General features: G+C 40.9%; 1 protein-coding gene across 1 annotated transcript in view; it reads left to right on the plus strand.

Moving 5' to 3' along the window:
- iqgap2 (IQ motif containing GTPase activating protein 2) overlaps window positions 1-27339 on the plus strand; it is a 360882-nt gene that overhangs the window by 319606 nt on the left and 13937 nt on the right. Inside the window, exons 33-34 of the mRNA XM_088000344.1 lie at window positions 22716-22803; window positions 25349-25561. Of these exons, the coding sequence (XP_087856470.1) occupies window positions 22716-22803; window positions 25349-25561 (301 nt within the window). The remainder of the gene's footprint in view (window positions 1-22715; window positions 22804-25348; window positions 25562-27339) is intronic.

Consider the following 27339-nt stretch of genomic DNA (forward strand, 5'->3'; position numbering starts at 1 on the left):
GTTCAGGAATTCTTGGATGGAGTGAATGGAGTGGCGTGAATCTTCAATTAGATGTTTTAGTTTTTGGTAGAGTTCCTTGGCTAGTCTGTTGGGGTACCAGGTAGGGAGACTATGTGTCTAAGGAGGGCCCCTGGTTTGTGTATTTTTGGTAATCCATAGAAGTGTGGTGTATTGGATCTGTCTGTTTTATGTTTTGGAAGTCTGTCCTGTGTAATTCTCCTGATTTTTTAAGTGCTGTGAGAAAGGATGAGATTCTGTTTTGTGCTTAAGTAGCAACTAATGATCCTAAAGGATCCATTAGATACTACCAGCAAAACTCACGTCATTTACAACATACCATGCAAGAACTGTAAAAAAAAACACAACATCTGACAAACTAGCAGGAAACTTGTCACTAGGATACATGAACACCACTAAAAGACATGACCCACTATCACAAGTTTGCATACATACAGACAAGGAAGGACACCACTTTGACTGGGACAACACACACATCCTAGGACAGGGGAGACAAAGACACACACAAGAATTCTTAGAGCATGGCATTCTAACCAGAACTCCATCAATAAACACATCGATTTAGACTCTATCAACCTCCCCTTGAAAAAAACAACCAGAAATGACATCACCCATCTTGAGAAACCAATCTCTGTAAGTAGAGAGGCGGGGCATACCACCAGCACTTCACCGGAGACTCTCACTGATGTTATCTAGTATGGTGACGAAACTTCTGAAAACAAGCCTTCAAGCTCAGTGAGCTAACTTACATACTCAACATCCAAATCATTTATATAAATGACAGAAAGCACTGGACCCTACAATATAGCTAGTCCATATCGGCATTTATGCTTCTCAAAAACTTCCTCCCAAACTCCTTCATCTAACTTTAACATATCCATTTATTCCTCCCTTGAATGCATCCCTTTCTCTAGCTGTCTCCTTGAATGTATCTCTGCTATTCACCTCAATCACTCTCTATGCCTGTGAATTCAAAATTCAGACCACTCTGGATAAAGGAGTTTGACTGCAAATCTTCATTGGTATTCTCAGTAACTTGCTTATATTTATGATTGTTTGTCTTTGTCCTAACCCTGATCTGGGTCCATATTTCCTATACTCCTATCAAACCCTTTCAAAATCTTAAGAGACCTCTTTTGCGAGGGTTTGAATTCCCTGATTGCACCCTGTCTTACAATGCAGATGCACATATTGTTTCATTATTTGTTGTGTTGAAATTTTATGATCATTTCACTCCTGGTTATGTGGCTAATTTTAAAGATAGCCCATGCCCCATTTTGTTCTTTTACGACAGTCTGTTTCCCGATCTCCACATGTACTTTTAGGTTTTCTTTCAAGAGATTATTTCATGTGTTTTCTATGTAGTCAGTTATTATTCTGTAGATGTAGTTTCTCCATTTTTCCACTATTATTCCATGTGGAAACTATTATGCCAGCTCTTGTGGTGTTACACAGAATGGAACAATGTTCAAAGGCAATTAGAATTTTTCAATCATGTAGATTCAGCGGAGCAAATCATTCACTTTGTATTTTTTTCAATTCTACCTCCAACAATTAGTGTTAAATGGTTTGTGCAGCTATGACCCTTGAAATTCAACCAGGGTGCGAAAACTTCAAGTTTTAATTGCATACCTTTTCAATCATTCTTTTAATCTTGTCATTCACTTTTATTGACAGGATGTATGTTGTCCTATCCTGTGATCAAGCCAATGAAATATTTAATCATCACCGCCCTACTGGAATATGTTGCAAAGTTCTAAGACATTTCGTTCCTTTTGATGAAGACCATAAGACATAGGAGTGGAAGTAAGGCCATTCGGCCCATCGAGTCCACTCTGCCATTCAATCATGGCTGATGGGCATTTCAACGCCACTTACCTGCACTCTCCCTGTATCCCATAATTCCTTGTGAAATCAAGAATTTATCACTCTCTGCCTTGAAGACATTTAACATTGTGGCCTCCACTGCGCTATGTAGCAATGAATTCCACAGGCCCACCACTCTCTGGCTGAAGAAACATCTCCTCATTTCTGTTTCAAATTGACCCCCTCTAATTCTAAGGCCGTGCTCACAGGTCCTAAGGATACTAGGACTGATGGAAACAAACTTCCAGCGTCCACTCTTTCTAAGCCATGCATTATCTTGTAAATTTCTATTAGATCTCCCCTCAACCTTCTAAACTCTAATGAATACAATCCCAGGATCCCCAGCCATTCATTTTATGTTAGGCCTACCATTCCAAGGATCATCCGTGTGAATCGCCATTGGACGCGCCCCAGTGCCAGTATGCCCTTCCTGAAGTGTGGGGCCCAAACCTGGACACAGTATTCTAAATAGGGCCTAACCAGAGCTTTATAAAGTCTTGCTCCCTTTACATTCCAACCCTCTTGAGATAAATGACAAAATTACATTTGCTTTCTTAACCACGGACTCAACCTGCAAATCAACCTTTCAAGAATCATGGACTAGCACTCCCAGATCCCTTTGTACTTTGGCTTTAGGATTTTTCTCCCAGTTTAGAAAGTAGTCCATGCTTGTGTTCTTTTTTCCGAAGTGCAAGACCTCGTAATTGCTCACATTGAATTTCATCAGCCATTTCTTGGACCACTCTCCTAAACTGTCTAAATCTTTTTGCAGCCTTCCCATCTCCTACCTTCCCATCTCCTCAACTACCTGCCTGTCCACCTAACTTCATATCACCAGCAAACTTCACCAGAATGCCCCAAGTCCATTCATCCAGATCATTAATATATAAAGTGAATAGCAGCGGCCCCAACACGCTACCCTGCGGGACACCTTGTCACGAGTGACCATTCTGAAAAGACCTTTTCTCCCAACTCTCTGCCTTCTGTCAGACAGCCAATCCTCAATCCATACCAGTAGCTCACCTCGAACACCATGGGCCCTCACCTTACTCAGCAGCCTCCCGTGAGGTATCTTATCAAAGGTTTTTTGGAAGTCTAGGTAGATAACATCCACTGGGTTTCCCTGATCTAACCTATTTGTTACCTCTTCAAACAATTCTATTAGGTTTGTCAGGCACGATTTCCCATTACTGAATCCATGCAGACTTGTTCTGAACAGACCCTGCACTTCCAAGAATTTAGAAATCTCACCCTTAAACAATGGATTCTAGAATTTTACATACAACTGTGGTTCGATTAATTGGCCTATAATTTTCCATCTTTTGCCTTGATCCTTTCTTGAACAAGGAAGTTACAACAGCGACTTTGCAATCATCTGGGACTTTCCCTGACTCCAGTGATTTTTGAAAAGTTACAACCAATGCCTCCGCTATTTCTTCAGCCACCTCCCTCAGAACTTCAGGATGTAGCCCATCAGGGCCAGGGGATCTATCGGTTTTTAGACCTTTTTCACTTTTCTGGCATTTTCTCTTTTGTAATGGCTACCATACTCAACTCTGCCCTTGACTATCCTTAATTATTGGGATATTACTCATGTCTTCCATTGTGAAGACTGACACAAAGTATTTATTAAGTTCTTCAGCTATTACTTTATCTCCCATCACTAGCCTTCCTTCCTTCAATTTGGAGCAGCCCAATGTCTATTTTTGCCTCTCGTTTGTTTCGTATGTATTGAGAAGAAACTTTTACTATCATTTCTAATATTACTAGCTAGCTTACCTTCATATTTGATCCTGTCCTTCCTTATTTCTCTTTGTTATCCTCTGTTTGTTTTCGTAGTATTCCAAATTTTCCGATTTCCCAGCGTTCTTGGCCACTTTATAGGCTCTCTCTTTTTGGTGCATTTCCTGATTTCCTTAGTCAGCCATGAAACTCCTGCCACTGTTGCTGTACTGTCTTCCTCACTAGGCTCTGCTTCCAGTCGATTTTCGTCAGTTCCTCTCTCATGCCCCTGAAAATACCTTTATTTAACTGCAACACCATTACATCTGGTTTTGCCTTCTCTCTTTCAAACTGCAGACTGAACTCTACCATATTATGATCGTTGCCTCCTAAGTGTTCCCTTAGCTTGCAGGACTCTTGGCTCATTACATAGCACTAAATCCAGAATAGCCTGCTCCCTTGTGTGTTCCATTACAAGCTGTTCCAAAAAGCCATCCTGTAAGCATTCCATGAATTCTCTTTCTTTGGATCCACCGACAACATTATTCACCCAGTCCATTTGTATATTGAAGTTGCCCGTGATCACCGTGACCTTACATTTCTGACATGCCCTATCTATTTCCTGGTACGCCTTGCGCCCCTGGTCCTGACCCCTGCTGGGAGGTTTGTACATAACTTCCATTTATGGTTTTTTTGCCCCCTTCTTGAGACAAATAGTGATCAACAGGCTTTCAGAGAAGTTGATGAAGAAACTTTTCAGAAAATAAGAGGTTGCTGCAGTGGGTGCACTCTAGGTTCTTTTTGGGCATAATTATCTCTTATTGTTTTTATCATAGGATATGAGAGTCTTTGGCAAGAGGCTATTGTTTGTTAAACAAGTACGGATAGGTGAACAGGACTTCCTGCAAGCTAAACCACAGGCAGCAATGTTTTGGATGTCCCCGATTTTAGGAAGCATTCCCACAAAGTAGTGGTGGAAATCACCAGAACCCACTCTGGTAAACAACTTTGTGCGTTGTGTCAAAAACTGTTTTAAACAAGATGTTTTACTGACAGTGAAACATGTTTAGATTGGGACAAACATGACCTAATGCATGAGGAATTCTTCTGTGTATTTTGGAGAAGGCTGATGTTGTATTCAGTGCTCTTTTACTTAAAGGAATTTTCTCACGAGAATGTTATATAAATACATCAAGCACTTGTATAACATGGTCAACATTTCACTTCATGAGGTGTACCCAATTGCTCGGGCAGACAGTGAAATAAGCTTCTGTTTTTAAAGTTCAAGCCAGTTGTAGTCAAATGCTGGCGAGTGACTTGTGTGTCAGATAAAGTAATATCTTACTCATCTGTGTGAGTCAGCATGACCTAGCCTTCTAAGACTGTAGCATCCTTCTCTGACATGCAATGAGCTAATGATATTGATGTTTTCCAGGTGTAGTAATTAGCACAATTTAACAGCTCCATACGTTTGCAACTGCAGTTGTTCCATATAGGCACAGCATGATCAGATGAGAGCTCAGGCTTGGCCTGTCGCCTGTATTACGTATGTCTGTACTCTTTGTTAAATTGGAATTAAATCTGGTAAGTATCAATGATTTGTAGAACGAGTGTTGTCAAAAGAAAACTTAGAAAAAGAAAGATAAGGAGGAGATTGAGGAGAAGAATGTAATTAATATCATTATTATGAATCTGATGGTCTTTTTTATATGCCACTCTTGCTGTGAAGTTCCAGGAATAGATGTACTGGAGACCTGTGTTCAAATCCTGCCAGAGAAGATGGTGGAATTTGAATTCAATAATATCTGCAATTAAGAGTCTAATGATGACCATGAATCCATTGTCAATTGTCAGAAAAACCCATCTGATTGGCTAATGTCCTTTAGAGAAGGAAACTGCCATTCTCACCTGGCCTGGCCTACATGTGACTCCACACCCCATAGCAATGTGGGGTCAACTCTTAACTGCCCTCTGGCCCGTTAGGGCTGGGCAATAAATGGTGGACCAGCCATTGACGCTTTCATCCCGTGAATGAATAACAAAAAAGCACTCTAATATTTTGCTTGTTTTTTTTCCTCGGTGTGTTGCTCGAAAAGCACAGCAGGTCAGGCAGCATCCGAGGAGCAGGAGAGTCGACATTTCGGGCATAAGCCCTTCATGAGGAATGTCCTCGCTTTCTCCTATTTGCTGTCCAGCATCTGCAGTCCTCACTTTCTCCTTTTTCTCCTCCTTTCTCCTCACTTTTTCTGCCCGTTTCCTTTGATCCACTTCGATCGATTGTTTCGTTAAGCTTCAGGACGGTTTGAAATACCTCATTTGCTCTTTTGTTGCACCTCTTCAAATGATCTCTGGAACCGCAGAAAGCATTCCAGTTCAACACAATCCTTATCCATTTACTAACATGGCAGGATCATGAATTCCTCGGGATCCTGTTGAGATCAGGACTGTCTAACAGAAAACACTTTTGAAAGCTCACCATTATCGAGGATAAAAATCTAGTTGCTGCTGGTATTCATGATATCAGCCCCCTTCTCCGCTATTCACGTGTGGACGATCTGCAACAGGAGCAGGAGTAGGCCATTCAGCTCACTTTGCCATTTAACTAGATGATAACTGATCTTCAACCTCACTGCCACTTTCCCACATGATCTGCATATCCTTTGGTAGTGGTCTCCATAAATACACTGATTTCTGTCATGAACATGCACAATTGAGTTTCCTCTGGAGTAGAAAATTCCTAAGATTCCCCTGCCTCTGAAGAAAAAAATCTTACCACTTTAGTCTTAAATGACCTAAACTTTACTGAGAGGGATACAGAGAACCACAGCAGCAGCTTCCAATCCCGTATCTTGTATAGTTGAGAAGCAAGGTTGTGACATATCAGCACTTCCAAGTCTCTCACCAGTATAAGACAGATGTTTCAATAATAGTTTCTCGACCAAAATCTACAAATTCTTTTCCTTATCATGCTGTCAGCATATCCCATCCTCAGAATTTTGAAAGGATATTATCCCATGCCCCCCTCTAGGCCGCACCTGTAGTTTTCATACCCATCAAGTACCCTATGTCATCTCCTGTTTTTCAGTTTTATTTCACTATTGTGCACCATTAACAACACATTAATAGACATTTTTAAAAAATTGAATATATGTACATTACTGTACCCTTACTGGTTTTGCTCATTCTAACGCTAATAGAGATAATTTTCTTTAATATTCTCCAGTTTTCATTCAGTTTGAGGTCAGGGAACAATATCAAAGTTGCCAATTCATCCAGAAATGCAGAGGGTTAAGGTGAGACACAATACCTCAATATTGTTGTTCTGGTGCTGTTACCTAAGATGTTCATACATCTTTGATAAGTTAAAAAATATTTATGGAATCCATAATGGGTTAGCTGGCTGCCAGAAGCAAGTCATATGATAATGCCTTAATTCCCAGCAAGTTATTGTGATGATAACGTTCAAAATGTTTTTCTTTCTAATGATTGCTCTCCCCAATCAAATTAAGTATTATGTGATACCAGAGCTAGTTTGTAACATATTTCCAGTAAAGCTGGGAGCATCCCCTTTAAATAAGGTTTGCAGTGAAAGAATTATTGCAAAATGATAGGTCATGCAGGTTTGAAAACTAACATAATGAGTTCAATATGAGCCCAAGGTAAACTAATTTGAATGATTTTTAAAGCATGTTTTAGGTAATTGAGGATGGTTCTGTTGATACCAGAGTTAAAATTTGTCTCCAGTGCTAATGGTACAGACAATAGGGCATTGACGTTCCATTTTATCTTCTGCACTTTTTTTTGTTGAAAGCCATGTCCACGATGCATTCTAACTCCAGAGCAACTTTATATATAAAGAAGACTTGTCAGGATGAAAAATTAGCTTTTATTAAGAAACAAAGAGGATTGATGAGGGCAGAGCAGTTGACGTGGTCTATGTGAACTTCAGTAAGGCATTTGACAAGTCTCCCCATGGGAGACTGGTTAGCAAGGTTAGATCTCATGGAAAACAGGGAGAACGAGCCATTTGGATACAGAACTGGCTCAAAGGTAGAAGACAGAGGGTGGTGGAGGGCACTTTCCATACTGGAGACCTGAGACCAGTGGAGTGCCACAAGGATCAGTGCTGGGTCCACTACTTTTCATCATTTATATAAATGATTTGGATGTGAGCAGAAGAGGTATAGTTAGTAAATTTGCAGATGACACCAAAATTGGAGGTGTAGTGGACAGCGAAGAAGTTTACTTCAGATTACAATGGGATCTTGATCAGATGGGCCAATGGGCTGAGGAGTAGTAGGTGGAGTTTTATTTAGATAAATATGAGATACTGCACTTTGGAAAAGCAAATCACAGCAAGGCTTATGTACCTTAAAGGTAAGGTCCTAGAGAGTGTTGCTGAATAGAGAGATCTTAGAATGCAGGTTTATAGCTCCTTGAAAGTAGAGTCGCAGGTTTATAGGATAGTGAAGGAGGCATTTTGTATGCTTTCCTTTATTGGTGAGGGTATTGAGTAAAGGAGTTGGGAGGTCATGGTGCAGCTCAACAGGATATTGGTTAGGCTACTTTTGGAATATTGCATACAATTCTGGTCTCCTTCCTATCGGAAGGATGTTGGGAAACTTGAAAGGGTTCAGAAAAGATTTACAAGGATGTTGCCAGGGTTGGAGGATTTGAGCTATAGGGAGAGGCTGAATAGGCTGGGGCTGTTTTCCCTCAAATGCCAAAGGCTGACGGGTGACCTTATAGAGGTTTATAAAATCATGAGGGACATGGATAGGATGAATAGACAAAGTCTTTTCCCTGGCGTGGGGGGAGTCCAGAACTAGAGGGCATAGGCTCAGAGTGAGGGGGGAAAGATATAAAAGGGACCTAAGGGGCAACGTTTCCACGCACAGGGTGGTGCATGTATGGAATGAGCTGCCAGAGGAAGTGGTGGCAGCTGGTACAATTGCATTATTTAAAAGGCATCTTGGATGGGTAGATGAAGAGGAAGGGTTTAGAAGGATATGGGCCAAGTGTTGGCAAATGGTACTAGATTGGATTGGAAAATCTGGTCGGAATGAACGAGTTGGACCAAAGGGTCTGTTTCCGAGCTTTACATCTCTATGACTCTATTTACACTAAAATTCAAAGAATGAGGTGAATGAATTCTGATTAAAAAGTAAATCCCCAATGATTTTTGGACCAGTTTTATAAGTTGACATTTGCCCATATATAATTTTTGGTCAGAAAGAACATTCATTTTTTTTTGTCACTTCACCATGGTATCAGATATCTTCAAATGTGAGATTGGTATTTGCTTTCTAGAGCAGAACAACAAAGACCAATCCAAGTACTATACCCACTTTATTTACTGAAGGTCTCACAGTTTACATTTCGGAGTGCAGTCAGTGGCAGGAATACCACAGGTCTGCATGCAGTAAAATTTAAAAGAAAGAAGTGAATTGACTTCTATTTTTCTTCAAGGAATCATTACCAGAGTTAGTTTATTTCCTGGAATACACGGAGATAGGTTTCCTTTTGATGAGTTTCCAAGAATGTACAGCAAGCTTTTTTTTTGCTGGTGCAGAAGTGCGTTATTTCCAGTGAAAATGCTGAGACACGAGTTCTAAAAAATGGCATTTCACACATTCTAATATTGAGATAAACATGAACCTAGTGTCGGGTATTTTGCAAACTGCAATTAGTCATGGAGTCATAGAGATGTAAAGCATGGAAACAGACCCTTCGGTCCAACCTATCCATGCTGACCAGATATCCCAACGCAATGTAGTCACATCTGCCAGCACCTGGCCATATCCCTCTAAACCCTTCCTATTCATCTACCCATCCAGATGCCTTTTAAATGTTGCAATTGTACTAGCCTCCACCACATCCTCTGGCAGCTCATTCCATACACGTACCACCCTCTGTGTGGAAAAAGTTGCCTCTTAGATCTCTTTTATATCTTTCCCCTCTCACCTATATCTCTGCCCTCTAGTTCTGGACTCACCTACCCCAGGGCAAAGACTTTGTCTACTTATCCTATCTATGCCCCTCATGATTTTGTAAAGCTGTATAAGGTCACCCCTCAGCCTCCAACGCTCCAGGGAAAACAGCCCCAGCCAATTCAACCTCTCCCTATAGCTCAAATCCTCCAACCCTGGCAGCATCCTTGTAAATCTTTTCTGAACCCTCTCAAGTTTCCCAACATCCTTGCAAAAAGAAGGAGACCAGAATTGTATGCAATATTCCAAAAGTGGCCTAACCAATGTCCTGTATAGCCGCAACATGACATTCCAACCCCTGTACTCAATACTCTGACGGATAAAGGAAAGCATACCAAACACCACCTTCACTACCCTATCTACCTGCAACTCGACTTTCAGGGAGCTATGAACCTCACTGTAAGGTTTCTTTATTCAGCAACACACTGTAGGACCTTACCATTAGTGTATAAGTCCTGCTAAGATTTGCTTTCTCAAAATGCAGCACCTTACATTTATCTAAATTAAACTCCGTCCACCACTTCTCAGCCCATTGGCACATCTGATCAAGATCCTGTTTTAATCGGAGGTAACCTCCTTCACTGTCCACTACACCTCCAATTTTGGTGTCATCTACAAACTTACTAACCATACCTCTTAATTTGCAAATGATGAAAAGTAGTGGACCCAGCACCAATCCTTGTGGCACTCCATTGGTCAAAGGCCTCCAATCTGAAAAACAACCCTCCACCACCATCCTCTGTCTTCTATCTTTAAGCCAGTTCTGTATCCAAATGGCTAGTTATCCCTGTTTTCCATGAGATCTAACCTTGCTAACCAGTCTCCCCTGTGGAAGCTTGTCGAATGACTTATTGATCACGTCCACCGCTCTGCCCTCATCAGTCCCCTTTGTTACTTCTTCAAAAATGTCAATCATGTTTGTGAGACATGATTTCCCATGCACAAAGCCATGTTGACTATCCCTAATCAGTCCTTGCCTTTCCAAATACATGTACATACTGTCCCTCAGGATTCCCTCCAAACCCTTTCCCATCACCATCAGGCTCACTGGCCTATAGTTCCCTGGCTTCCCCTTACCACCCTTCATAAGCACCACATTAGCCAACCTCTAGTCTTCTGCCACCTCACCAGTGCCTATCGATGATACAAATATCTCATCAAGGGGTCCAGCAATCACTTCCCTAGCTTCCACAGAATTGTAGCGTACACCTAAAGACAGTCAGCATGGCTTTGTGAGAGGCAGGTCATGCCTCACAAATCTTATTGAGTTCTTTGAGGAAGCGTCAAGACAGGTTGACGATGGTAGAGCAGTGGATGTGGTGTATTTGGATTTCAGCAAGGCATTTGATAGGGTTCCCCATGGTAGGCTCATTCATAAAGTCAGGAAGTATGGGATACAGGGAGATTTGGCTATCTGGATTCAGAATTGGCTGGCTGACAGAAGGCAGAGAGTGGTTGTAGATGGAAAGTATTCTGCCTGGAGGTCAGTGTTGAGTAGGGTCCTGCAGGGCTGTGTTTTTGGGCCTCTGCTCTGCAGTTTTTATAAATGACTTGGATGAGAAGGTTGAGGGGTGGGTTAGTAAATTTTGCAGATGACAAAGGTTGGAGGTGTCGTCGATAGTAAAGAGCGCTATTGCAGGTTGCAGCGCAACATAGACAGGATGCAGAGCTCTGCATCCTGTCTATGTTGCGCTGCAACCTGCAATAGGCTGAGAAATGGCAGATGGAGTTCAACCTGGATAAATGCGAAGTGATGCATTTTGGAAGGTCGAACTCGAATGCTGAATATAGGATTAAAGACAGGATTCTTGGCAGAGTGGAGGAACAGAGGGATCTGGGTGTGCAAGTACATAGATCCCTCAAAGTTGCCACCCAAGTGGATGGGGTTGTTAAGAAAGTATGTGATGTTTTGGCTTTCATTAACAGGGGTATCGAGTTTAAGAGCTGTGAGGTTTTGCTGCAGCTCTACAAGTCCCTGGTGAGGCCACACTTGGAATATTGTGTCCAGTTCTGGTCGCCCTACTATTGGAAAGATACAGAGGCTTTGGAGAGGATGCAAAGAAAGTTTACCAGGATGTCGCCTGGACTGGAGGGCTTGCCTTATGAAGGAAGGTTGAATAAGCTCGGACTTTTCTTTCTGGAGAGAAGGAGGAAGAGAGGAGACCTGATCAAGGTGTACAAAATAATGAGAGGCATAGATGGAATCAATAACCAGAGATTTTTTCCCCAGGGCAGGATTGACTGGTACAAGAAGTCATTGTTTGAAGATATTAGAAGGAAAGTATAAAGGAGACATCAGAGGGAGGTTCTTTACACAGAGTTGTGAATGTATGGAATGCATTGCCAGCTGTGGTGGTGGAAGCGAAGTCACTGGGGACATTTAAGCAACTGCTGGACATGCACATGGATAGCAGTGAGTTGAGGGGTGCGTAGATTAAGTTGCTATATTTTACATTAGGATTAAATCTCGGCACAACATCGTGGGCCTAAGGGCCTGTTCTGTGCTGTACTTTTCTATGTTCTACACCTGATCAGATCCTGGGGATTTATCCACTTTTATGCATTTCAAGATATCCAGCACTTCCTCCTCTGTAATATGGACATTTTTCAAGATGACCGCATTTATTTCCCTACATTCTATATCTTCCATGTCCTTTTCCACAGTAAACGCTGGTGCAAAATACTTGTTTATTATCTCCCCCATCTCCTGCAGCTCCACACAAAAGCCGCCTTGCTGATCTTTATGGGGCCCTATTCTCTGCCTAATTACCCTTTTGTCCTTAATGTATTTCTAAAAATGCTTTAGATTCTCCTTAACTCTGTTTGCCAAAGCTATCTCATGTCCCCTTTTTGCCCTCCTGATTTCGCTCTTAAGTATACTCCTACTGCCTTTGTACTCTTCTAAGGATTCACTCGCTCTATCTTGTCTATATCTGACATATGCTTCCTTTTTGGAGGAGAAAGTGAGGTCTGCAGATGCTGGAGATCAGAGCTGAAAATGTGTTGCTGGAACAGCGCAGCAGGTCAGGCAGCATCCAGGGAACAGGAGAATCGACGTTTCGGGCATAAGCCCTTCCTGAAGAAGGGCTTATGCCCGAAACGTCGATTCTCCTGTTCCCTGGATGCTGCCTGACCTGCTGCGCTGTTCCAGCAACACATTTTCAGATATGCTTCCTTTTTCTTAACCAATCCTTCAATTTCTTTAGTCATCCAGCATTCCCTATAGTTACCAGCCTTTCCTTTCACCCTAATAGGAATATACTTTCTCTAGATTCTCGTTATCTCATTTCTGAAGGCTTCCCATTTTCCAGCCGTCCCTTTACTTGTGAACATCTGCCCTCAAACAACTTTTGAAAGTTCTTGCCTAATACCATCAAAATTAGCCTTCCTCCAATTTAGAACTTCAACTTTTAAATTTGGTCTATCCTTTTCCATCACTATTTTAAAACTAATAGAACTATGGTCACTGGCCCCAAAAGTGCTCCCCCATTAACACCTCAGTCACCTGCCCTGCCTTATTTTCCAAGAGTAGGTCAGGTTTTGCACCTTCTGTAGCAGGTACATCCACATACTGAATCAGAAAATTTTCTTGTACACACTGAACAAATTCTTTTCCATCTAAACCCTTAACACTATGGCAGTCCCAGTCTATGTATGGAAAGTTAAAATCCCCTACCATAACCACCCTAATATTCTTACAGATAACTGAGATCTCCTTACAAATCTGTTTCTCAATTTTCCTCTGACTATTAGGGGGTCTATAATACAATCCCAATAAGGTGATCATCCCTTTCTTATTTCTCAGTTCCACCCAAATCACTTCCCTGGATGTATTCCCAGGAATATTCTCCCTCAGCACAGCTGTAATGCTATGCCTTATCAAAAATGCCACTCCCCCTCCTCCTGCCTCCCTTTTTACCCTTCGTGTTGCATTTGTATCCTGGAACATTAAGCTGTCAGCCCTGCCCATCCCTGAGCCATGTTTCTGTAATTGCTATAATATCCCAATCCCATGTTCCTAGCCTTGCCCTGAGTTCATCTGCCTTCCCTGTTAAGCCTCTTGCATTGAAATAAATGCAGTTTAATTTATCAGTCCTACCTTGTCCCTGCCTGCCCTGACTATTTGACTCGCTTCTGTTCTCAACTGTACCAGTTTCAGACTGACCTCTTTCCTCACTATCTCCCTGGGTACCCCTCCCCCTCCTTGTGCTCCCCACCAGCTTACTATTTTAAATCCTCCCGAGCAGCTCTAGCAAATTTCCCTGCCCGTATATTAGTCCCCTTCCAGTTCAGGTGCAATCCGTCCTCCTTGGACAGGTCATTTCTACCCCAGAAGAGATTCCAATGATCCAAAAATGTGAATCCTTCTCCCATACACCAGGTCCTCAGCCATGCATTCATTTGCTCTATCCTCCTATACCTACCATCACTAGCTTACAGCACTGGGAGTAATCCAGATATTACTACTCTGGAGGATCTCCTTTTTAAATTCCTGCCTAACTCTCTCCACATTCTCCCTTCAGAATCTCATCCTTTTCCCGACCTATGTTGTTGGTTCCAATGTGTATAATGACCTCCTGCTGGGCCTTCTCCCCCTTTGAGAACATTCTGCACCCTCTCCGAGACATCCTTGATTCTGGCACCAGGGAGGCAACACACCATTCTGATTTTTTGCTGCTGGCCACAGAAACATCTGCCTGTGCCTCGGACTAGAGAGTCCCCTCACACAATTGATTCATTGGAACCTGACATACCCCTTGTTGCATTAGAGCCAGTCTCTATACCAGAAACTTGGCTGTTTGTGCTACATTCCCCTGTGGGTCTATCACCTCCTACATTTTCCAAAATAGCATACTTGTTTGAAATGGGGATAGCTACAGAAAATTCCCACACTAACTGCCTACTTCTCTACCCTTTCCTGGAGTTATCCCATCTATGTGACTGTATCTGCAACTTTTCTCCCTTCCTACAACTGTCATCCATCATATCCCATACTCTTGTAAATTCCTCATTACCTCTAACTATCTCTGCAGCTGATCCATTCGATCTGATAGGATTCACAACCAATGGCATTTATGCTGATAATCCTCAGTAACACACAAACTCTTCCTCAACTCCCACATCCAACAAGAAGTGCATATCACTCTACTAAAGGTAATTTTTGCTGCTTTCAATCTACAGACCCAGAAAATAGCACCGTCTTATTCCTCTACAAAACATTGCTCCAGACTAACTTAATATTTATGGCTTATATTTTTAAGTTTAATCAAGAGACATATCTCAATATAGCATCTAATCAAGAAAGAACACACTCCACTCAGCACTGCAGACTTTCTGTAAGGCCACACTTAAAAATATTCACTTATGTGTTTCTGTGCTGTGACCTCTCCCAAACAGGTTCCGCCAAGATCAGTTGTGAATTTCACTGTTTAAGTTTTCCTAGATGCACTACGATGTCCAGTGATACATGAATTCAAGCAGCAAAGGCAGAAACTGTGCAGGTTCACTGCTATGTCACTTAGCAGTGTTGGTTTCAATTGTCACTATAAATCCAGCTGCATCATTTAAAAAAAAACTGTGCTCTAAGACTGTTAGATTGAAGAAGCAAAGCTTCATCACTTTTTGAGAAAATAACAAATTAGGTGTAAACAATACTTCTGACAAAACGTATTCCTTTGAATCGCTTGTTCGTGAATTGATTTGTTAGTTGAGCGTAATTCAGCTGTGTTTTATTTGAACAAGTTGTTTCTAAGAAAGTGGATTTACTTGATTAAATCATGAAAGACATATCTGATAGGCAACACCTGCAATAAGTGAGAAGGGAACCAACAAGATAGAAAAATATATTAGATCTTTTCCTGAGCAGTCTACCTTTCACAGAAGTGATGTGGAGGTCCCAGTGTTGAACTGGGTTGGACAAAATTAAAATAAACATACAACACCAGGTTATAGTCCAGCAGGTTTATTTGGAAGTGCTGCCTCTTTGTCAGGAGTTCCCAGGCTGATGAACCAGCAGCGCTCTGAAATCTTGTACTTCCAAATAAACCTATAACCTGGTGTTGTGTGATTTTTGACTTTTCACAGAAGTATGAGACCAAGTCCTGTCTATCCAATCAGTGAGCATTTCTTCCTTTGTGTTCTGTGGTATTACAGACTTGCTAAATGGGCTAGATTCAATACAGATCAAACAGTCAAAAGAGCATCTGTGACGCACCGTGGACCCTGAGCAACAGCAGAATTGTACTCGATCACACTCTGTGACCTCATGGTCTGTTTGTCCCTCATTGTACCAAATAAAGTGAGAGATTGACCTTAGTTCAAAGTAGAGTGCAGGAAGGCTAGCTATGAGTAACACCAGGTGTTCCAAAAAAATGAGATGTCAAACTGAAGCTACGAATAGGACTATTTGTGTGGCAAACATCATTAGCGGCAAGTGATTGTGCAAATACTTCATCCTGTCAATCAAAGGATCAAATTGAAGTTTTGTAGTCCGAGTGATGCTGCAGAAGAGGGGTCTAGCTCAGTGCCTAGATGATAAGAGCATGGTGCAGAATAAAGCCAATATCATGGATTCAGGCCCTCGCCAGCTGTGATGGACCCCCTCCCTCACCTTTTCCCTCTCCTGATATAAGAAGTTTATTACAGATTCCACTGCTATTCATCTGCATCTCAGCTTCCAGGAAAACAACTGTTACAATATCAACCAGCTACCAAACTCCCAATAAATCTCTTAAACTGATAAAAAGGACTTTGAGTTTTGAGGGATTTGTGACTTGCAACTCTCCTCCTCTTTCCTTCCTTGTTTTGTCTTATTGAAATACTGAAACAATTCTCTGAAACATTTCAATGTTTTGTTAAACAAGTCCAAGCTTTGGTTTAACTTGAGAGATCTTGCTATGGAATTATTTCTAAGTTTGAAACTCATTTGAAAAAAAAACAGGGTAGGGGGAACACCCTTCAACCGCAGTAAGGAGGTAGATAAAAATGGGAAAGTAGATCAAATAATAATCACTGTTGTGGGGGGTGCTTTTTTTTAAAGAAAGAAAAGTAAACCTATTAAATTTGGGATTTGAAATTTAGTCTGTGATCAGGTACAGAAGGCACGACTGTAGATAAGGCAGGATGATCAAAGTATAGGGAGCCATTCAAGTGAGTGGAGAAAACCGGAATCTACTGATGGTTGGGGAGAGTATAATTAGTGGGATCGAACCTTGTTTCATGCAGCCATGAGCAGGAGGCTCTGCTGCCTGCCTGGTGCTAGGGTTAATGATATCTCGGAGCTAGAGAGGGAAGGGTGGCATGTCCTCTTCAACGTTGCACCATCAACATTGACCGGACTGGAATGGAGGTTCTCATGAGAGAATTTGAACAGTTGGGAGCTACCCTATATACTCTAGCAATAATCGATCTCATGCAAAAGTCAACCCCCTATATTTGCCCAAATAACTTGGAATTTTTTTACATCTAAAAATAGTGTAACAGATAACAGATCAATGTTTATGAGTCAGTGTGCCGGCCATCACGTCCCGCTCCAGTATTCCAGTCTGCCGGTTGTTCCTCTCCACTCCCAGTCTTCCTGTCCACTGGCTGTTGTGTTCTGCTCCAGGTTTTCAGAATTACCATAATTATTTTTTAAATTTGTTTAGAGATCAGTTGGGCTTCTGCTAATGATACAGTATGAGTTTTGACAGGCGTGAATTTCAGCCTCTCGAAAGGAGTATCCTTGTAACAGTCGACCCCATAAAGTTAACCTTAAGTGGTCAAAAAATTCAACTAGTACTCAAGTATGATCGGTAAATTACAAAGCAGGCGTCCAAGGTAGGTTTATTAACATGAGAGGAATAGATGTGATAACAAAAATTTATCTTGGATTGGGAACCATAGGGTCCTTTCTGGGTGGAGGTCAGAAATAGGGAAGACACTGGTGACAGTAGACTATAAACTCCCTAACAGGAACTGTACTGTAGGACAAAGAATAAATTGAGAGAAATGAGGGTGTGTAATTCAAAGCAGGGCAATAAAATGCATTAATTATGAATGACTTCTACTTTTGTGCAAATTGGAAATCAGAGTGGCAAAGGTTGCCATGATGAAAATTCATAGAATGTGTTCAGGACAGTTTCAAAGAACAATATGTTGTGAATCCAATCAGTAATCAGGCTGTTTTGGTTCTGGTACTGTATAATTATTTAATACAGTATCTGAGAATAGCAGATCCTCTAAAAAACAGTGATCATGATATGATCGAATTTAGCATACAGTTTGAGAGTGAGAAACCAGAGTCTGAAACAATGGCACTAAACCTTTTTTAAAAAAAGTAATTCCAAAGGAATGAGGCCAGAGTTAACTGAATTGGTCTGGGAAAGGAGTTTAGCAGAAAAGACAGTTAAGCTATTAAACAAAATAACTACCGAGCTAGTAGATGCACTGGCGGTAATCTTGTGAGAATCCTTAAATTCTGGAAATGTCCCAGAGGATTAAAACTGCCAACGTAATAGCGTTATTCAAAAGAGAAGGTCATGTGAAACACGTAGGTACAAGCCTGTTAGCTTAACATCAGTCATTGAGAAAATGGTGATCTATCAGGAAGGATTTAATAGCATTTAGCATATTAGGGCAGATTTTCGAGTGGCTGGGCAGCCATTATTGCAGGCATAGGGATTACACTGCAAATCTCAACTATTGTAGCATTCTCCACAGGAATTGCTGGAGAAATTGACCCTTCTGTGGGAAAGGTCTCTGCTCCTGGAACATTAGAAGAGTTTCCACAAAAAACAGAAACTTTGGATGGTTCTGATTTAAATTAAGTAACATAGTTACTCAGGGGAAGTTACTTTTTAAAATGCACAGTCTAACTCTTGAGTAACTATTCAACATTTCCCTCACTCGCAACCCACAGACCCCTCACATCCCTTACACTGACCTGACAATCTCTCTACACCTCTGGGAGCTGACACCTCTCAGCTCCAGGAGCTAACATCCCTCCCCACAATCCACACGCTGTTAGATTTAACCCTGCCTCCCCACCATGCTGCCACCGACTAACTTGTTACATCACTCTGTCAAATTCATCCGTTTCAAACCAGACTCAATTTGAACTCCACCAGACTAAACCCGACACCTGACACCACCCCAATCCCCACTCCTAAACACTTCACCTGCCCTCTCCAGGTCTGTTCAGACCTGATTTCTCTAACCTACCCTGATCTATCCGAAACACTTTTTTGCACCCTGTCCTCTACCCATCTAGCATCCTCACCCCTGGCAAGCTACCCTGATGACATACTGCAACCCTTACCCATCTGGTACCCAATCCGCCCAGCACCCTGACATCTCACTTAGATTATAAGCTTTTACCCTTTGACGGCAGCTGTCAAAGTGGCTATTGGGATTTTTCCATTTCAGAATTCGTCAGCTGAGTGCTGTGAAAAGAAGATGTGGTTTTCCTTTCGCTGAAAGTTCTACACTAAGTACAGTCAGAATGGGAGTATATCTGTCATTTCTGGGAGAGTTCTAAACTTTATTATTCCAATGTTCCTTGGATACGGGGTGGGGGGATCAGGGAGGGGGGGGGGAGGTTGCAGTGTGGAAGAGAGATATCAGGGAACTGGAAAGTATTCAAACAAGTGTAAGAACAGAACACAATGAACAAAAGCAATAGGAACAGAGAGAGGCCAATCGGCCCCTCAAGCCTGTGCTGCCATTTAACAGGGTCATGACTGATCTGTCCCAGGCCTCAACTCCTCCTCATGCCAGCTCATCATAGCTCCTCAATATTTCAAACATCATTATCTCTTCCTTAAATACTCTGTGTAATCTAGCCTTCTAGGGTGGGGTAAGAATTCAAAATATTACTCCTGAGTAGTAATTCCTTCACCTCTGTTTTAAATGTGTCCCCTTATTTTGTAACTATGTTCCCTGGTTCGAACCTCACTCATGAGTGGAAACATCTTCTCAACATCTACTCTGTCAAGCCCCATCAAAATCTTGTATACAATATTTCACTTCTTCTAAATGCTAATGAATAAAGGCTGAACCTGCTTAACTGTTCTTGGTAGATCAAACCCTTCATTCCCAGAATTAGCCTGATGAATCGCTTTTTGAACTGCCTCCAATTCCAGTATGTGCTTTCTTAATTATGGAAACTGAACTTATGCGCACTACTCCAGGGACAGGCTATCAATACCCTGTATAGTTGTCACGAGATTTCCCTATTTTTAATTTCCAATCTCCTAGCAGTAAAGGTCAAACTTCCATTTGCCTCCTTAATTACCTGGATTCTAACTACTTGTGTTTTATAAACCAAAAAATTCAGATCCCTCTGCGCTGCACTTCCCTCGTCAAATAATCTGTCTGTTGATTCTTCCAACTGAAGTGCAGGATTATGTACTTCCCTTCATGCAATTCCATCTGCCTAGTTTTTGTCCATGCCATCAACCTATTATTGTCTGCTTTCAAATTCTTGTTTCTCATCACAGGGCGCTGCCATTTCCATTTAATTTTATATCCAGCAAATTTGGACATATTGCATTCTGCACACCCTTCAAGTAATTATTATAGGTAGTAAATAATTGAGGCTCTGATCCTTATGATATTCCACTAATTATGGTGTTCCAACCTGAAAAAGACCCATTAATCCCAATTTCTAATTCCATGTGCTTTGTTCAATCCTAAATCCATGCACACACATTATTCCCAATACCATGCATTCCTATCTTGTGAAACTTACCACATGCCTTCTGGAAATACAAGTACACATTACAACTACTGGTTCCTCTCTGTCAATTTGGCTTGTTATATCCTCAAGAAAATTAACTTCAGCAAATTTATTAAATGCGACGTCTTTATGTCTGTCTGTTTGTGTTCTGCTCTTCTAACTGCCCTGCTATTTCTTCCCAGCAACAAGGTGTGCAGGAACAGACATTCCTGGGGTTCAAGTTCATTGATCATTGCAGGTGGCAAGGCATGTTGACAGAATCGGGAACAAAGATGGGATCTTTGGCTTCATGTAAAGAGGCATTGAGTATAAAGACATAGGAGGCTATGCCAACCCCAACTAGAATATTGCATGACCATATTTTAAGAAATAAAATTAGGTCCATGAGAGTCTGCAGAAAATATTTAACAGACTGGTTCTAAGAACTGAGAGGGTTCAGTTACAAGATTAGTTGGAAAGGCTGGAGTTGGTCTACTTCGAGTGAAGGCAGTTGAAATTTGATAGAAGTGAACAAGACTATGAGAAGCTTCGATAAGGTACAGTAAAATCCCTTCTCATTATCTGATGATAGAACAACTAGGGGACACAGAATTAAGCGAAAGATGCAATTAGGGCAAGTGAGGAAGAATCAATTGGTAAAACTCTGGAAATCTCTGCACACAAGGGTGATGGATGCAGAAAAAAATCAAAGATTTCAAAAAGAATTTGAATAGACATTGAAGGAAATAAACTTCTAATGATATGGAGATAAAGCAGGAGATTAGTCAGTTACTTCTCAGGAGCAGATCATTTTGATTCCATGACTGTAATATTTAATGATTTAGCCACCTTTTTCTGTCATTGTACCAATGGGAATTCATACCTCATTTACTCAGAGGAAATGGCCCACTTTAGTTGGCTAGTATATCTGCAGAGTACAGAGATTGTGTCCGGCCAAGAGAAACATCAGTCTCTTCGATATCTAAAGGAGCATTTTGTACTTTTTTTTTTACATAGAGTGGTATCTGGCTTTCAGATGAATTGGAAATCTTTGCCTTAATCCTGTTTTACAAGTATTTCATGCCTTGTTTTTTAAGTTCAACAGATATTACAACATTCAGAACAATGACTTACATTTAAGGAGCGATGGTTGATGTTGAGCTAGGAAGGGATTTTAGCAGTCACAAAGCCTGGAAAAGTAGCTGAATTTAATGGCTGGGGGAAAGAAACAACAATAGTGAGAGGCTCATGCACATTGGCAAGGGAGAGAAGGTTGGGGGATGGGAGCAGGGATCACTTTGCATTGTGAACAGTGAGGGAGCGACTCAATTACTGGTGAGTTTATTTTTTGGCATCCCCACAGTGTGGAAACAAACCATTCAGCCCATTACATCCACACCTAACTCTCTGAAGAGCATCCCACCCAGACTCCCCACCCCCAATCCCTGCAATCCTGCATTTCCAATGGCTAATCCACCCAGTTTACACATCCCTGGGCAATGTAGCATGGCCAATCCACCTGACCTGCACATCTTTGGAGTGTGGGAGGAAACTGGAGCACCTGGAGGAAAACCAAGCAGACACGGCAGCAATGTGCAAACTTACACAGACAGTCGCCCGAGGATGGCATTGACCCCAGCTCTCTGTCACTGTGAGGCACAGCCGTGCTAACGACTGAGCCATTGCGGTTAATGGAGCATTTGGGGCAGAGTGCTGATCCCATCTCACTGTTCCATCTGTTGCCAGGTTTTCTCAGATCCCAGAAGCCCAGCGAGCCAGTCCTAAAAGAGGCACTGAGCCACGTTATAATATTTAAATAAGAAGCCCTTACTAACTCCAAAAAATAGCAATAGGTGGGTGCGATGTTATACTTTGGTTTGCAATTCTTCAATCTGTAATCTGCCCAACCTGTGTGTGTGTGTGTGTGTGTGTGTGTGTGTCAGGCAGATATTAAATTTACCTCCACAGAAGACCAAAGGAATCAGTAGATTAGCAGAAGCCATCATTTAACTCTTGATAAGTGACCTGTATTCCTACCTGTCAATGCTGCAGTCACGAGTACTATACCAGACTATTATTTTAACTTGAAGGCTTTTACTGTTCTGTTTCCATCTCTATTGTGTGGTTGTCTGTTTTACAACCTGTATCCTTCAAACATCAAAATTTCTCATTTGGAGAAGATCATACAATATAACAGGTTCGCAAGGATTTTCTGCTCAATCCCTGGACGACTTACAAATCATCCTGATATTGAGCAGATGTAGCTACAATTTTGACTAAAGGCAAATGGCTTGAGACTGAACCAAAGCAGAATATTGAGTAAATTTCCAAATGTATGACCATACAAATGGGAAGAGTATACCAGTGACTTAACCCACTATTACTATTGCAAACAAAATATCTTCCTTTTTTTTTAAAAAAAGGACCAAACAGTTGATTGTGGATGTGATCAGATCTCAGCCAGGAGAAACGTTGACTGAAATCCTGGAAACACCAGCCTCCTTGCAACAGGTACTTTCATTTGTATTCTCAAACATTTTTATTTATTCATTATTAATGTCTCTGTCAGTTCCATTTATAATTCTGGTCCAGGAACTGATGTTATAACGTAAAGGAAAGCAAAGATTCTCTAACTTCAATTGGCGAATCAGGTTAGTTTGGAACAGGAAACATGTTACAGCAGATTCTAGAACAGCAACCTTCCATCACACAGGGTCAAGGAGATTTTTACAGCATAGATCACTCTGTACACAACAAATAGCAAGGGACCAAGCGCTGAACACCACTGGACACAGGCTTCCAGGCACAGAAACAACCTTTGACCATCACCCTTTTTCCTACCTCGAAGCTAATTTTGGATCCAATTTGCTTAAGTGCCCTGGATTCCATTGACCCTTAGCTTCCATTGACCCTTAGCTTCTGTCATTTAAGACCTTATCAAAGGCTTTATTGAATCCCATGTAGATTGCGTTATCCTCATCGAACATACTACATCACCATCACACACAATTCAATCAAATTTACGAGACATGATGTTCCCCCCCTTTAAAAAGCTATGCTGATTATTCTTGATTAATCCTTACCTCCCCAAATAGGATATTCAGCCTGGTCCTCAGATATTTTCCAATAGTTTCCCTGCATCTTATGTTAGACTTACAGGCCTGTAGGTTTCTGGGTAGGTTCCCTACCACCCTTCTAGTATAATGATACCATATTAGCTATCCTCCAGCTCTCTGGCATCCCTCCTGTGGCCAGAGAGAATTTGAAAACCAATGTCAGAGCCACCGAAATTTCCTCCCATAGCAACTTTGGAGTCATGTCAGCGGGGCCTGAGGATTTATTTATTTTCAAACCTGCTAAAACCACTAATACCTCCTCCCCCTCAATTCTAATTTGTTCACGCATACCACAGCAACTCTCCCTGATTTCTGCACTCACAGTATCTTGTGAATACAAGATACTTATTGAAAAACTCAGCTGTCTTCTGGATCTACATACACGCATTGTCACTTTGGTCCCTGGTTATTCTCTTGTCCCGAAAATATACTAATAAAACACCTGAAGGATTTTCTTTTACATTACCCGCTAGTTTTTTTTTTCATGTCCCATCTTTGCTCTCCTGATTTTATTTTTATTTTTATTTCTATGCTACATTTGCTGTTTTAAGCCTTCAGTGTCTGCCTGTGTAATTTCTTTCCGGGTCCTCAAATATTCATAGCTTGCAGAGGCTACTCAATTTCCTTAAACAACATCAGGATGCTATGGTCTAATATCACTCCAGTAGCAAAGGATGAAGTCATTACCTCATTAACCAGTAGTCTGCATATAATTCCCCCACACGCAGCAGCTGGATTGCCATCTGCTATAAAGGCGTGATGAGAGGATTCTGTGATGCAGTGGTAGTGTTCCCACCTATGAATCAGGAGACCTGGGTTCAAGTCCCACCTGGTCCAGAGGTGTGTAATGACACCTCTGAGCAGGCTGACTAGGAAATATAAGGGTGATCATGGAAACATGATCAACATCTGCTTCAGCGCGGATGGGGCAAATAGAGCAGAGCAGCCTCTTGAGAACCAAACGTAAGGCACTCCTAAAGAGTGAAAGGTCATTATCGCTATAACATTTCACAGGGTTGCAGTTTTTGATTCATGGAGTGGACAAGAAGCTTTGTTTAGGAATGCAGCAATTATTATTACACTTACAATTTTGTTGGCATATGTTTTATGTAATTTAAGAAACACCCATTTCATAATAAATGTGTTAGGTTTAAGCAAGTGTTTATATGTTGATGGTTGTTTGCTTGGTTGGTCCATCTTGTATTATCAAATTGTTTGTGTTAAGGATCTATTCTCGATGTTTATTAACAACAGTGTACTTCTGCCACAAACTCCGGTTTGAGGGAACGGAATATTGAATTAGTTAATAAAGTGGATTTATTTTCACTTGGCTTGTTGTATAGTTTTCCTTGCTGGCTTCTATATTTCTTGTCTTTAGTGTTCAAGCAATGAGCATTTGTGAAAGTTATAATGATCAGACAGTGATGTTGCCAGTCTACAAAAAGGATAATGTGGTACACATTACATGTTAAAACTGTCTTCCCGCAGTTTGTTTTTCATTTATGGTTGGATGTTTGTTGAATTCCTTATACTTGAAAAAAAAGCAAACTGATGCTATCTCTGTAATGATGTAGTTATAAAGGAATGTAGCATAGGACTGATTTGTAGCTATGGTAACTGTAGAGTCCAAACGCTCTGGGACTGTTGATTTAACCCAAACAGTTTTCTTTATCATTTAATCTTGTGGAAAAACTATCATTTACACTGGATGAACAAGCTAAATACATTTGAAGTGATTTCTATCAAGCCGTAGTTAGTATATTAAAAAAAACTGGAGGTTATTTCTGTGCTGAGTGAATAGAAAACCCTTCTTCACGATGGTTTTAAATTGCTGATCAAATTAATTTCCGGGAGGATTTTGCCAGAATAGTAGTGTATGTTTGTTGTCTTGTTAATATTTACATATCTCAGCTGGTGTAAATCTTTGTGCCATTTATTAGGAAGCCAATCATTTGAATATGGTTGAAAAACGTGCTCTACTGGATTCCAAAGTTCCTGAAAATGTGAAACACAGTCAGTCCATCCTTGAGGATGGGCAACTTCCATTGGAACAGAAAAAACGAAAAATCCAGAGGAACCTTCGGACACTGGAACAGGCTGGCCTGGTCTCATCGACAAATAAATACCAGGAACTAATCAATGATATTGCAAAGGTACACAGCAGAGAAGCTTGGTATTTCAATGAACATTTCTTGTTCAGAAATAGGTTGTAAGGATATGCTCAGCAATTACAAACCACGAAAGAGTTTAATTTTGATGGAGGATAAGCTTCTACAAACAATTATTCCAGTGGAATTAATAGTCGCATAAAAAAATGTGCATTAAGTAGGAAAAGTAGACATGGATTTTTTTAGGTAAAATTATGTTTAACTCATTTGCTGGACTGTCGTGAAGAGGTCTAAATTTCAGGATATATAAGTGCAAATAAATTGGAAAAGTTGCACTCTCCTGCTGGAAGAGGAGAAAGCTAAACAGAGATTTGATACAAGTTTCTAAAATCATGAGCAAATAGAGACACAGTAGATAGGGAGAAACTGTTGCTGCTTATAAAAGGATTGAGAATGAGGGGGCACAGATTTAAAGAGGATATGTTAGACAAGAGGGGTAATGCTGTTGATGTGGTGGATGTAGACTTCCAAAAAGCATTCAGTTCATTGTCTGATAGCGAACTTATGAGTAATGTTATAGCTTGTGGAGTTCAAGGGGCATGGGAAGATGGCCATAAAAGTGACCGACTGATAGAAAATAAACAGCAACAGTTAATAGATTATTTTTCAAGCTGAAGGAAGATTTGTAGTGGAGCTCCCCAAGAGCTTGGTTTGTGACCCTATTTTTCATGATCTATAATATTGATGTAAATCTTGTTGTGTAATTGACTATTTTGAAGTTTTGAAGATATTTTGGAAGCATTGTAAATTGTCAGGTGAACAGTTTCAAACTTCACAATGATATAAACAAATGGTAGAAAGGTAACAGGTGAAGATTAGTACAGATAATTTTGAGGTGATTCATTTTGGTAGGAAGAAAATTGGGAGACAATATAACTTGAGGTATAATTCTAAAGTGGGTGAAGGAGCAGAGGGTCCTCTAGATAAGTCATTAAATGTGGCAGGACAGATAGAGCGAGCAGTTGTTAAAGCAAACAACATCGTGGGCTTCACTAAAAGGTACATAGAGTACAACAGCATGCAAGCTATGCCAGTTAGACCTCAGCTGAAGTCTTGTGTATGTTTTTGGGCACCATTGTTAAGGACGAATGGGAACAGGTTGGACAGTGTAAAATTAGGTTTGCAAGAACTATTCCAGGAATGGGAAACTGCAGTAATGCAAATAAATTGGAAAAGTTGGACTTAACCTGCTGGAAGAGGAGAAAGCTAAATAGAGATTTGATACAGGTTTCTAAAATCATGAGCAAATAGAGACACAGTAGATAGGGAGAAACTGTTCCTGCTTATAAAAGGATTGAGAATGAGGGGGCACAGACTTAAAGTGATTTGTAAAAAAAAATGCAATGTCGAAAAATATTTTCTCATGCAGTGAGTAGTTCGGGATTGGAGCGCATTACCTGGAAGTGTGGTGAAGTTCAATTGTGGCATTCGAGAAGGTATTAGATAATTGTTTCTTTTCAAATAATACGGAAGAATTCTGGGTAAACATAGGAGATCGGCAGCAAGTCACTAAGCTTATTTGGAGAGCCAGTTCATACACAATGGGCCAAAGAACCCCTTCTGTATCGTTACAATTCTGCAAAGAGATCACATTTTTAAAATCAAATTCTAAAATGTCAGAAATATATTAACTTTTGGATGATTGTGAAGACAAAACTGTTATTTGACTGCATTGGTTAAATCTATTTTCAGTTTCTTTAAATTCTATGTATTGTGCCAAAATGTTGCATCTCAAACATGAGCCCACAGCTTTCTAAATACTG

Source organism: Chiloscyllium plagiosum, unplaced genomic scaffold, assembly GCF_037043375.1.
Source record: "Chiloscyllium plagiosum isolate Xiang-an unplaced genomic scaffold, Cpla_swu_hap1 HiC_scaffold_2, whole genome shotgun sequence".
Taxonomy (NCBI): Eukaryota; Metazoa; Chordata; class Chondrichthyes; order Orectolobiformes; family Hemiscylliidae; genus Chiloscyllium; species Chiloscyllium plagiosum.